Source organism: Salarias fasciatus, chromosome 11 (assembly GCF_902148845.1).
Source record: "Salarias fasciatus chromosome 11, fSalaFa1.1, whole genome shotgun sequence".
Classification (NCBI taxonomy): domain Eukaryota; kingdom Metazoa; phylum Chordata; class Actinopteri; order Blenniiformes; family Blenniidae; genus Salarias; species Salarias fasciatus.
In genome coordinates this window covers 30,563,894-30,577,464 of record NC_043755.1, presented here as the reverse complement: position 1 = coordinate 30,577,464, position 13,571 = coordinate 30,563,894, and the positions used below count along the sequence as shown (strand labels likewise).

Here is a 13,571-nt window from a genome sequence, read left to right as displayed (position 1 = left end):
ACGTTTCACAGTGTTGCACCTCCACCTGAAAGACGCCCCGTCAAAACCCCGTACATGTCCCCGAAATGCCCCCACACGTCCTCAGATGGCGCCGGTCGTCCTGCGAGTGTCCGGCGAGCCCAGCAGGCGTCCACAGGTTCAGAAGGAGCGGGGAGGACGCGGCGTCTCCGCCCACGGCGTCCCGACCACAGTCCGCTCCTTAAAACGTCCCGTCTCCGGTCCCAGACCGGAGATTTCCCCCTCATGTCCCAGGATCCCACAGGAAAAGCGCTCGGGTGCTTCAGCGTCAGCGAGTCCCTTCAGGTGTGAGATCCCAACGCAGCCCCCCAGGGGACTGTGGCAAGGGGGCGGGGTCATACCTGGTGGAAGTAGTCAGTGGGCGGAGCTCGATGTGCTCCTAACCAGCGCTCCGCCTTCTTTATGAACTCCGACACCACACACACCGAAGAGGTGAGGCTGAGCAGGAAGAGCAGGTCTGTGGACACACAAGAAGCATTAGACACAGACACACAAACAAAATCATGAGACACGCACGCACGCACGCACGCACGCACGCACGCACGCACGCACTCTCTCTCTCTCACCGAACAAGCTGAGGCTCTCGGTCTGGAAGACGTTCTGCAGAGGAGGGAAGTAGATGACGAGCAGCTGACCCATGATGGAGGCCAGGACGGCCCAACAGAAGGTCCTGTTACTGCACAGCCCCATCTCATGGACCATCCGGGTCTGGGGGGGGGGGGGGACGGGGACGGGGGGGACAGGGACACATTACTTTAAGTCGCTCACACCGACCTGCAGGTGGCGGGACGTGCAGGTGAGACGGGTGGGCGGAGTTACCTGAGAGCGCGAGCTCAGAGCGTTGAACATGTCGAAGAAGACGAAGCAGGTGAAGGTCATGGTCGTGTCCCGAGGAGTGATGACGTTGTCCCGCAGCTGAAGACAGAGGTCAGAGGTCAGGGGACAGAGGCTCAGGCTCGGGAACAGAGGTCAGAGGTCTTAGGGAGGTGTCTCACCTCCCACCAGAAGACGAAGAGCGTCCCGCTGACGATGATGAGCGCCGACACCAGGACCTTCACCATGAGGCTGCGGGTGATGATGCTGTCTCGCACGTTCCGGGGAGGCTTCCTGATCACGTCGCTGTCCACAGGCTCCACCCCCAAACTGGAAACAACCAATCACATTCAGTCCCATTTCAGCTCCACAGTTCACTGCATATCCCATCATGCACCTGGCTACCTCTGTGCCGGCGGCCCGTCCATGATGATGTTGATCCACAGAATCTGCATGGCGTTCAGCGGGTTCGGGAAATTCATCAGAGTCGCCAAGGAGATGAGAGTCAACGCCGCGATGCTCCTGGGTGACGGCAGAACAGCGTTAAACGTTTGGTGAAGGAGGCCGCATGCACACACACGCACACACACGCAAACACGCACACACACACTCACGTGCTGAGCTGGAAGCAGACAAAGTTCTTGATGTTGTTATAGATTCCTTTTCCTTCCTCGATGGCCGACCTGAACAAAACAAGCCACACCCACTTTAATGCAAGCCACGCCCACTTTCTGGAAAACGTTTGCTGGCTTTTTTTTTTTATAGGAAAGATTCAATGAAGGGCTCTGTTTACCAGAAACCACGGAACCACGGTGAAAATACTTTTTTTCCAGTTCTGTGTGAACTGTGTTAATCTTGTCAGAAACAAGAACGCAAAAAGTTTTCAGTGGATGGTTTTCCTGTGAACAACGCGTGAAACAAGAAGTCTGAGGAAAAAAACAAAAAACAAAAAAAAACAGCTGCTGATTGGCCGGGGAGCGGTCCTCACATGATGGTCTGGAAGTCGTCGTCCACCAGGATCATGTCGGCGGCCTCCTTACAGACGTCGGTGCCTGTCTGGCCCATCGCCACGCCGATATCGGCGGCCTTCAGCGCCACGGCGTCGTTCACCCCGTCACCCGTCATGGCCACCACGGCGCCGATGTTCTGCAGGGACTGAAGGAAGGAACATTTTAACATCAGTTACTGTTCCCTGGCAGCAGGGTGCAGCAGGCAGCTGTGAACAGCAGGAACAGCCAATCGTCATGAGAAAGTCATTGAGCTCAATTAGAGGCGTTTTCATGAAACAATCAGACTGAGGGAGTCAATCAAACAGGTCAGCAGACCACGAGGTACTTTCTGTTTCAATTGGTGAGCAATGAACTGTAATCAATTACAGCAACTTGCACACTACTGAGGGTGTGCGTGTGTGTGTTTGTGTATGTGTGTGTGTGTATCTACTTACTCACCTTGACAATCTTCAGCTTATGTCTGGGACTGGCTCGATAAAACACAGCGATCTGCGCACACACAGTTATCAGCGTTACATTCAAGGACAGTGTTCAGACACATGACATTTCAAAGGTTAAACAAACCAGCCGGCTCCATCTGTGTGTGTGTGTGTGTGTGTGTGTGTGTGTGTGTGTGTGTGTGTGTGTGTGTGTGTGTGTGTGTGTGTGTGTGTGTGTTCTCACTCTTGGGACGATGTTTGACAGCTGCTGCAGGTCGAGATGATCGACTTCTTCTCCTGACAGACACTGACATCCTTTAGAGAACAGACCCAGGCGGCTGGCTGCAAAGCCACAAAGAGACAGTCTGAGACAAGAGACAGAGTCCACCACACAGCCAGGCAACGGGCGCAAGAGTCAAGAAATTCAGAGAGGCAGAGAGTCGTGTCCTCGTCCTCCGGGCTCTGACCTATGGACACGGCTGTCTCCTGAGAGTCTCCGGTGATCATCTTGATGGCGACTCCGGAGCTGATCAGCGTCGCAACGGCCTCTTTGACCCCTGACCTCGGGGGGTCGATGATACCAACCAGACCCACGAAGGTGAGTTTCCCCATCTCAAGGCCGGAGGCGAAGGCCAGCACTGCAGGAGGGGGGCAGAGGGTAAACTGTGTGTATCTGTGTGCGTCTGTTTCGGTCTCTCTCTGTCTCTCACCTCTGAGTCCAGCTGAGCCCATGTAGCTGATCTGCTGCTGGTAGAGCTCCCTCTGCTGGTGGCTGAGAGGAAGCGTCGTTCCCTGACTGTTGTAAGAGCTGCAGAACCGAATCACCTGCTCGTACGCTCCCTTCATGTAGTAGAGTCCAGGTTTATCCTGACAGGAGCAACATCAGAACAGACACATCATATACAATACAACATGAACGTTAAAAGACACTCATCACAAAACACAACAGATATCACGGCACACATTAGAACATTACGAGAAACACATCAAAAAATCACATTTGCTTTAAACTGAGTAGAATTCTACCAAAGCAGCAGTACGTCAGCTCTTTTTTCTCCTCTGATGATTCTGGATGTACATTTTTTATTGTTATTATTATGAACCTGAATATTACCAAGAACAACTTGCATAGAACATGTGTGTGTGTGTGTGTGTGTGTGTGTGTGTGTGTGTGTGTGTGTGTGTGTGTGTGTGTGTGTGTGTGCCCGTGCTGACCTGCTGAGTCCGGTGAACGCAGCAGACTGCCATCCATTTCTGCTCGGAAGTGAAGGGATGCTCCTTCACTCTGATGTACTCCTGACGAACACTCTCCATGCCCATCTACACACACACACACACACACACACACACACACACACACACACACACACACACACACACACACACACACACACACACACACACACACACACACACACACACACACACACACACACACACACACACACACACACACAGTGAATGCATGATGCGTGGCTGAAACTCTCCACATGAGTGTGCTTAATACTTTGGCATCAATACTCTTTAGCTTCAATGCTGCCTCCTTCAGCTTTTTAACGTTATCTTCTGCAGGTTTTATTTCTCAGGAATTGAAAACGACCATTTCCTGACTCTTTCCATTTCTTCCAGCACACCTTTGCACTGATCCTTGATACTCTTTCAACCAGTAAATTTAAATTTATTTGCAAAACACTTTTCATACTGGAGCAACACAAAGTGCTGAACACAAGTTAAAAGTGCTGCCAGGAAAAATCAAAACAACAAAAACAGAGAATAAGGGTAAAGGTGGGATCTACTGATAATGGATCTGTTATTGGCACAACGATTCATCACGCTGCGCATTTTACCAATACGAATCATCCCAGTATTTGTGTTAAGACTTCACTAATTGCACAACCCAATCAGTAGATCACACCCATCACCAAAAAGCGCTAAATGAGTTAGCCACAGAGTTAGCACTGAAGCTTACGCAGGAACAGGAAGAGTTAGCACCAAAGTCAGTTCAACTTAAGAGTGAAAGTACACTCCTCAAACATCCTTCAACACTTAACAGGGGCTTCTTCGCTGAGTTCATGTAGAAACAGGTCATTATCTGCTCTTATCAGGAGAAACGGAGGGAACACAGGCTTCAGAGATCAGGTTCACCTTCATGGCCAGAGAGAGGAGAGCGCCCTCTGTGGGCCTTCCCAGCAGGCTGTAGTTCCTGATGACCGAGTCGTTACACACACAGCCCACCTGAAGACACACACACACACACACACACACACACACACACACACACACACACACACACACACACACACACACACACACACACACACACACACACACACACACACACACACACACACACACACACACACACACACACACACACACACACACACACACAGTCAGAGACAGTAAAGTGTCATGAAGAGGTGGAACTTGTTTAATGAGTATGTGACAGTTTTTTAACTTGTTATCTTCAAACCTGCAGAAATCTGAAGAAATGTTTTCCTGCTTGCACACACAGAGAGTGACTTTAAATGTTGTGAATGGTAAAGGGTGTAAGAGTGACTAAAATGTGAATGTTTGTGAAGGTAATGAGAGAATGCGTTTAAGAAGACTTGAAGTGACCTGACTTCGCTCCATATTCGCCACAGTGTGATAAAATACTCAACATGTGAAGAGGTCAGTAATAAAATCTGTTTTCCTATCAAACCTGTGAGTGGATGAACATGAGCTGTGAACAGTAAGTAAATGAGCACTCGAGGCTCCCAGTGAAGACAAAGAGAACTGACCTCCACCACTCTGCTGACTGAAGGGCAGGCGATGCCGTGGACCACCTCTCCGTTCACCAAAACCTCTCCGGCTCCGTTGTAACCAACGCCTGTCACCTGCAAGGCCACACCCAGGGGTAAGAAACACATCACACCAGTTTACCTCACCTCCACTCAGCACGATGGGCTCCAGAGTGCCGAAGCGTCTGATACCTTCTCAATACCCTCCCAGATAAACTCCCTAAAGTCAGATATGCTTCCTGACATCCTATAGCTGTCAGGTTTAGACTGACTGTTGATTGTGTGTTTGTGGTGCAGGGGTTCTAACCTCTGCATGGAATCCATCAGAGGTGAAGATCTGTGTGACCGTCATCTCGTTCCTGGTCAGAGTTCCAGTTTTATCGGAGCAGATCACGTTGCAGCAGCCTGAGGGAGAGAACACAGCTTACAGCCTGGGATCGAGGGATCTGAGCGGATCATTGGTGGGTCTGTTTATTCACCGAGAGTCTCCACGATGGGAAGCTTCTTCACGATGGCTCGTTTCTTCACCATTCTCATGACGCCCAGTGCGAGCGTGACCGTCACTACGATGGGTAGCCCCTCCGGGATGGCAGCGACCGCCAGGCTGAAGGAACCCACACAGAGAACACAGGTCACAGCAAGCATAGACGGAGGAGAGGGAGGAGGAGAGAGCGAGCTCTTTCAGGAACGTGACGGTGGAACTAGAAGATAAGCTCATTCAATGACCACATGGTGGGGCTACAGGTGCCTCGGGAACGCCTTTCTATAACTGAGCATCCGTGTGCCCAGTTTAACATCCGGAATCTTTATGGCTTTAGACTGTTCCCCTCTTTATTGACACAGCTGATATCTTTACTTTCCAGCAGCCTCAACAAAATGGGAGTAATGTCTCAAGGCTTTCCAATAAACATTACAGCTTTTGCTTTATTCACTCTCCTTCTTCTTTACAGTTCTTATTCACTCTATTTTGATGTAGTTCTTTTCTTTTTTCTTGTGCAGCACTGTCAATTTTTAGGTTCGTACTTGTAAATGTACCTGACACCATTCTAAATACATTCAAGTGGTTCCAAACCTGCAGCAAACAGACTAAAATATCCGATTCAACTGGAAAAACTCATCCCAAACAGTTCAGAGACCACACTGAAAGAACAAATGAAACAAATACCAAACATGAGTGAAAATTTAAAAACTGGAAACTACCCCAAAACCAGGTCAATACCTCCTAAAACTTTTTTCTAAACACCCAAACAACCAGCCAGGAGCTGGGAGAACAGATTCCTTCAGGAACCAGAACTAACACCAGAGCTAACCAGTGAAAGAGGCTGAGAACATGTGTTGGAATGGTGTAGACTGAAAGAACTCAAACTCTCACACATCACAGATTAAAGGTGTGTGTGTGTGTGTGTGTGTGTGTGTGTGTGTGTGTGTGTGTGTGTGTGTGTGTGTGTGTGTGTGTGTGTACTTTGGCCATCATAAAGCTCCTCACGAGGCCTTCCACTTCAGATAAAGTGAGACAAAGGTGGGGCAGAGACGGAGGCTGTCAAACAGTTGCAGACAGGTGCGACGTACCTGACACCGATGGTGAACATGTCCAGAGTCTTCTTCCCCTGCAGCCAGCCCACCAACATGATGACACCTGAAACACAACACAGCTCTGAGGACAGAAGGCAAAAACCAGAGACAGACAGACAAACTGAGGATGGACGGAGGACAGACTGACCGATGATCCCAAATGAATACAGAGACAGCTGTTTCCCCAGCAGGTCCATGCTCTTCTGCAGAGGAGTTTTCGGAGCCTGAAAAATAAAAACGATATGTTTCAGCACATTCTCATTTGTCCAGGTCTGAGATATCGCATCGTAAACCCGGGTCTCATCTCCACATCGTTTCATTTGTATTTCCATATCAGAAACGTTTCACGTTTGAAAGGCAGCGTCTTGTGGAACCACCCAGTGGGGGGTGCAGGTGCTCGTGCACGGTGCGCTCCTTTCACAGATTGTGCCCTGGGCACTTGATCACATCGCCCATAGCATAATCCGCCCCTCACCCTCATGTAATAACACTACAGTGATCATGGAGTTGGTCACTTTTACTGAACTGCAATGCACCATGGGAGTTCAGGGCGTGGGGAGTTTAAGTGTAATTTTAGAGGCGTGTATTAGCATTACAGTTTTATTGTAGTTTAGGTAGAGTATTTAGCTTAGATAAGGTTATAGTTGAGTTAAAAAAAAACATTTTTGTCAGATCGTGAGTGAGGAGTGCTCTGTGCTTGACGACTTCCTCCCACTGTGTTTGCTCCGACTGTGTTGTAATGACACGACACAAGTACAAGTTTACATAATAGTCAAAACAGCCTACTCTGGGATGGATTGCCCCTTTAATATTTACAATATTTAAACTACCAAATGAGAGCTAGTTTACATTAACAGAGGGGCCAGATCCGGCCCGGGGGATGCCAATTTGAATAGAGTTGCTCTAAAATGATGGTGGAGTAAATGTACACTTTATTGGAGAGGAACTATTAATTCCAGAGAAGAAAGTATGCGCTCTGTTCAATGTTCTGGGTGAACCCTTCCCACACATTCGCAAAAGCAGTCTGATCAAAAAGTTCAGTTTTCAGTGCAGTTCAGCAGAGTTGAGTGTGGCTGATTTCAGATTCTGATTCAATCTGGACGACGGGAAGCCTCTCTGTCCATGAGCCTTGTGTCTGTCTGTCTGTCTACTCACCTCTTCTGCCTGCATCATCTTGAAAACTTCTCCGAACTCAGAGTTCTCTCCGGTTCCGATGACGATGCCCTGCGGAACAGCGCGACTGTGTTAAAGCAACATTAGGGTGGGAACGTGTGCGAGCGTTAAACGCTGGGGTACCTTGGCTTTACCGCAGCGCACCAGCGTCCCCATGAAGGCGATGTTGCTGCGGGAGGCCATGTCCCCGTTGGAGGCAGGGGGCTGGTGGGACGTAGACTTGGTGCAGGGGGTGGTCTCCCCCGTCAGACTGGATTCATCCACCGACAGGTCTGTCGCCTGAGAGACGCACAGAGACAGGTGAGACTCAGCTAACAGCAGGTTGAAGCTTTTCTAAGACGGCTTTTATCTTCATCTGAAAATAATTTATTCACTGAAGAACAACTGAGTCGAAATCTTTCAAGTTATTCTTGTTTAGGTCCAAATATATGATACGTAAAACGAGCTGCTGCTCTGTGAAACCTCCATCCTGTGTCTGACTGAGACATTCTACGGCTTGTTTCCCTCCAGATTTGGTTAAAGAGCAGCTTGGAAAGTTCTCCTCACATGCTGAAGTCTGCGTGTGTGCGTGTGTGTGTACCTCGAAGAGGCGGAGGTCTGCTGGGACCCTTTCCCCCACTGACAGACAGACAGTGTCTCCAGGAACCAGCTCTCTGGCCAGTAACTGCTCCAGACTCCCTTCCCTGATACTGAGAACACAGACAGCGTTAAGGGGCGTGTGTGTGTGTGTGTGTGTGTGTGTGTGTGTGTGTGTGTGTGTGTGTGTGTGTGTGTGTGTGTGTGTGTGTGTGTGTGTGTGTGTGTGTGTGTGTTTCTGTTGAACACCAAAACTCACCAGTGACATTGAGGCGGTACTAACTTCCCTAATTCTTCTAAAGACTTCTCAGATCGATACTCCTGCACGGACAGACGGACACACACAGGAAGTGAGGTCAGCAAAGTTTAAAGCAGAAATAAGAGAGATAATAAAAATGTGGAAAGTACAAATCATACCTGCACGAAGGCGACAGTCACCACAATGATGATGGCCTGAGAGGAAGAACAGTTAATTGAAATGTCCTCAAAAAAAATTTTTTTTTTTTAAATTTCAGACTTTAATCTCATGTCTTTTCTGAAATCTGAAATCATTATGTCCTTTGTTTCCATCTTTCTGCATGTTTAATTTTGTTTTAATAGAGGCTGATCTTGAAGTGCGAGATAACGCTGACTTCCATCTAAACAATTTAACTGGTGGTGGTGTTCCTCAGGGCTTCATCCTTGGCCCCTTATCGCTTTTTTTTTTTCTCTCATCAGGGTTCCAGTGAGGATCTGCTCATATGCAAATGACACAGAGCTGTCTGTTTGCCCTAAGAAGTTCCGATTCTTCTGAAACTACTTCCTTCATTTATACCGTTATACAGCTTGGAAGTCTTCCTGCAGATATGAGTTTAAAGGTCGACATTCTTGCTCATGTTCAGGTTTTGATTGGGATGAGTTTTTCTTAAAAGCTTCAGGACGCATCTGCAACAACACTTTTAACTTACTTTTAACATTTATTTTAACTCAAATTAACTGTGTTAACTTGATTTAAGTAGTTTTATTTAAATTTGCATTTTTTTGGTTACTGTAGAAAAGCACTTCAAATTTGAAAGAGATTTTATGTATTCAGAAAACTGAAACAATGAAAACTTTTTTAAAATGGACTTAATATTGAATAGTGATAAAATGTTGTCAGAGCCTTTTAAATTCAAAATAAAATAAAGTAAGATCACATTTTAAGATAGATTATTTGACTAAAGTGAAAATTAAACAATATCAGTTGGATATAAAAAGACCCGAGATTTTGATAAAAATAAGTCCAGTAAGGTCGTCTAAATATCTGAGGAAAAAAATATTTAAAGTTATTTAATAAAGATTATTATTTCATTTTCCTCAGTGGGGTTTTTTTGAAGTTTCACAATACACAACTTGCAGTAATAGTAATGACACCAGTAGCAGCATTAGCAGTGATCAGTGGGTGTGACAAAAGTTAAACCATTAGCATTACCTCCTTAGAGGGGCATTTCTCTGATGAGTAAAAAAAGAACATACCACAGTGATGCTAATGGCATCATCAAACTGATGCATGAGGACACTGATGACTGCAGAGGACAGCAGCAGCAGGATAAGGGGGTCCTTGAACTACACAGAGAGACAGAGAGAGAGAGAGAGAGAGAGAGAGAGAGAGAGAGAGAGAGAGAGAGAGAGAGAGAGAGAGAGAGAGAGAGAAATCATCATTTACATCCAGCCACATAAGGGGCATTTAGAGGTATTCTGTGAAGAACATACCTTTTGAAAAGTTTAGAGCTTTTGTAATGTCAAGCCAGCCCGAGAGCGATCAGCTGTTTTATAGTGAATACAAGCTGGCTGGCCGTCAGACGTAACCATTCATTTTGATACGAATGATTAAAATCAAAGGAACAGTTTGAAATGGTACTAGGGTAAAGGAACTGAGATTAATAAAAAGGTGAAGTTGCTCAATATATATATATATATATATATATATATATATATATATATATATATATATATATATATATATATATATGTATGAAAAAATGAACATTTCAGAATTGTAAAAAAAAAAAAAAAAAAAAAAAGAGTCCTTTTTCAGGGAACAAGAATTGTTTTTTCAACTTAAAGTTGTTCTGTGGCACTGGAGGTTGATCCCACTTTGAACGATACAAACTCCCACAGCTGTTCCAGCTTTTCTAGATTACTTAAACCCCACTTAAACTTTGATCACTGATAAGCAGGACACTTCCTCAGTGTTTAACGTCAACTGTCCAACATGGAGGAGGAAGTGTGATGAACTGAGACTGTTTTTCTGGATCCAGGGTCAGTGACTGTAACCAAAACAGCGACGACAACATTCTGCAGTGCCACTGCAACACCCTCTGCTACGAGCCCAGCTGGTCAGGGATTCATCCTATATCAACATGTAGTCCACACAGAACTTCAAGCTAAAGAACAAATCTCTTTTTTGAAAAAAGAACAAGGTGGCAACTTGAAAACGTGGAGCAGCCAGCGCAGTCTCCAGACTTAAAGCCGACTGACCTAGTTTGGCACCGAAGAGTGAATACGAAACAACCGATAAGACAGACATGTTTACGGAAAACTTCTACAGCACCGCTGGAAGAACCGTCTGAAGATGATTTGAATTCCACTGTGGACTGAAAGCCAAGAATGGTTATGTCAGTCGATTCTGATGAGTCAAATGTTCAGAATGCAGCACTGTTCATAAAAGCGTTTTCTTTATCAATCTTGTAAACAAGCTGGACTTGTAGAACCAGATTAATATTTTGAGAAATGCGAATTGAAAAATCTCCTCCGTCATTCATCTTTAGTTCACTTCTCTAAGCACCGCAGCTCCTGTGGATTCACACTAATGCCAGCTACTGTGTATACAGGCTAATGCTAATCACAGTCACTGTGGATACAGGATTACTATTACAACACATCATCAGTAGGGTAAACTTAACCTGCCTCCCAGTGATCTAATCCTAATCCCAGCTCAGGTTCCCAGCACCCCCACCCCCCCACACCCCCCGGCTGTCGGGACTGAACTGATACCTGAGAGATGTACTTCTTCCATAGTGGTTCCTCCTCGCTGATGTCGAACTCATTCCAGCCGTGGAACGCTCTCCTCCGGACCACCTCCTCCTGGGTCAGACCCACCTGCAGGTCAGCCTGTGGAACACATTCATCAGAACCTCATCGGGACCAGGCTAGAACCCCACAGGGCTGATGGAGCACAGAGGAACAAACGTGAAACTCGTGAACCACACGGTCGCTGTCAGACATGTTCTGCCTCCGTACCTGCAGGACGTACGCGGCTTCGTTCACGGGGAGTTCACTGGCTTTTCTGGAGGTTAGTACTGGAACCATGTTCTCATCATCACTGGAGGGGGAACTCTGGGAACACTGCAGATGAAGAGAAACATAGCGTGAGACTGTGGAGAACTCAATCACACAAACCAGCAGGTTCTCCTCACCACTGTGACTTCCTGTGACCTCATTGGGAACTCTTGAAAAAGAAAACCTCAAAACAAAGACCTGGTTCGGGACTGTGGGCTCAGTTTTACAGACAGAAACATTCCAAAAGGTTTCGATCCAGCAAAACGAGTTCCTGGAAAAGAACCTCTAACCAGCTCTGCTCCTCATTTCCCCCAGAGGAAGCCTCGGGCTGCAGGAGCAGAGTGGAGACGCCTGTCGTCTCAAACACTGCAGAACAGCGTGAGAACGAGCTCTCTTCACCTCCGGGAATTTCTCATCTCCTCATGATTCTACTGAACAAACACTGCAGGGGGACATGAGAGACATCGCAGCACTGGAGAGACAGGAGGACAAGAGAGACACTGCAGAAGGACGGGAGGCTGTCTTCTGACCTGCAGCACTGCTGGGTTTTTAAGTTCACGAGACAATTTTTACCACTTTTGGTTTTAATTCAACATTTCTGTCTCTCTCAAAGCATCCTGATTCAAAACCTGCAGAGAACCCGATGAATGCCACGCACTCATCTGACTGCTGCTTTGGTTAAATGTAAAAATGAAACAAGACTCTCCCTCTTCATCATCGCCACTCCTCACACGCAAACTCAGCTCTAAATTTAGATCCAGACGCATCCAGGAGAATTACAGACAACCATCAGACTGGAGATCAGTGTGGTGAAGCAGATGCAAGCAGACCATGACAGAAGAGTCAGAAGCAAACGTGGTCCAGATACTCTGACAGGTTCCAGACCAGCTCAGACAGGAAGTGTGAATGCAGGGGGAGCGGGACAGAGGGAGCGGGACAGGGGGAGCGGGACAGGGGGAGCGAGGCAGGGGGAGCGAGACAGGGGGAGCGAGGCAGGGGGAGCGGGACAGGGAGACCAGGGCTGCCTCAGATGCTCATGAAGGGCAACACAGTAACACAGACACACCTGACGCATTCCAACAGAACCGGCTTGATTTCGTAGAGTGGAACAGTAAATTGATAGGTAACATGACTTAATAAAGTCAGTTCACAATCTAGAGCTCCTCATGCTGACACCGTGCACACTGTGCCGACACAACAAGCACTGTATCGATACTACCGATATTGATTTTATTTGTCTAACGTTGGGCCTTTTACCATATCTTAAAATTTAAAGTTTGTAGTTTTAAAGTTTTTAAACCAAATTCTTTTCCTTTGCAAGGGGGAGGGGGGTGACCTTTTGGTCTGGCTGGCTGGCTGGGGAGCTCCCTAAATCAGGTGGGGTGGGGTGTGGATGGCTACAATGGTGGCATTTTCCATGATCTTCAGTGTCATGCCATGTCAGACTATTGTAAGCGGTGAGGGTGTAGTGTGTGTGTGTGTGTGTGTGTGTGTGTGTGTGTGTGTGTGTGTGTGTGCGCGCGCGCGATTTTTGTGAAGGTGTGGCTGTCTGTGTTTGACTGTATTACGTGTTTTATTGTATTATGTATTAATGGTGGAAGGGACGGGCTTCTTTTCTGTTTTAAATGCTGTGAAGCACTTTGTGTTGTGTTCTGAATCTGAAAAGCGCTATACAAATAAGAATTGATTGATTCACAACACTGGAAAGACACGACACACACTATACAAATACTACACACAGTAATGACACCATACACACTGTACCAGCACTACACACACTACTGATACTACACACAGTACCAATGCCAGACACATTGCTGTAAATTGATTTAAGAAACTGTGACCAAGAGGCCGGGTCATTTAAGTTTTACTTTTTCCTTCTCCTTTTGGGACAATATTCTTTTTTG

General features: G+C 46.8%; 1 protein-coding gene across 1 annotated transcript; it reads right to left on the bottom strand.

The window, feature by feature from the left end:
- Positions 1-353: 353 nt before the first annotated feature.
- Positions 354-11,730, bottom strand: atp2c1 (ATPase secretory pathway Ca2+ transporting 1). Its single transcript, XM_030102606.1, has 26 exons — positions 11,626-11,730; positions 11,380-11,496; positions 9,859-9,948; positions 8,782-8,817; positions 8,624-8,685; positions 8,369-8,477; positions 7,912-8,067; positions 7,771-7,839; positions 6,764-6,839; positions 6,613-6,679; positions 5,523-5,647; positions 5,351-5,448; positions 5,044-5,139; positions 4,406-4,495; positions 3,476-3,580; positions 2,971-3,127; positions 2,728-2,898; positions 2,505-2,602; positions 2,280-2,330; positions 1,820-1,986; positions 1,446-1,514; positions 1,237-1,353; positions 1,014-1,161; positions 838-933; positions 585-726; positions 354-475 (listed from the first exon to the last, which is right to left on the bottom strand). Exons 1-26 carry the CDS (start codon positions 11,692-11,694, stop codon positions 354-356), a joined length of 2,703 nt encoding a protein of 900 aa, XP_029958466.1. The 5' UTR covers positions 11,695-11,730.
- Between the last annotated feature and the right edge of the window lie 1,841 nt (positions 11,731-13,571).

Bases quoted from the DNA above. Each gene is read 5' to 3' on its own strand.
- atp2c1 (XM_030102606.1), bottom strand. From the start codon at position 11,694: ATGGTTCCAGTACTAACCTCCAGAAAAGCCAGTGAACTCCCCGTGAAC. The intron at 6,680-6,763 runs GTCAGTCTGTCC...GTTGTGTTTCAG, and splicing joins GTATTCATTTGGGATCATCG to GTGTCATCATGTTGGTGGGC. The intron at 1,162-1,236 runs GTAGCCAGGTGC...GGTTGTTTCCAG, and splicing joins GACGGGCCGCCGGCACAGAG to TTTGGGGGTGGAGCCTGTGG.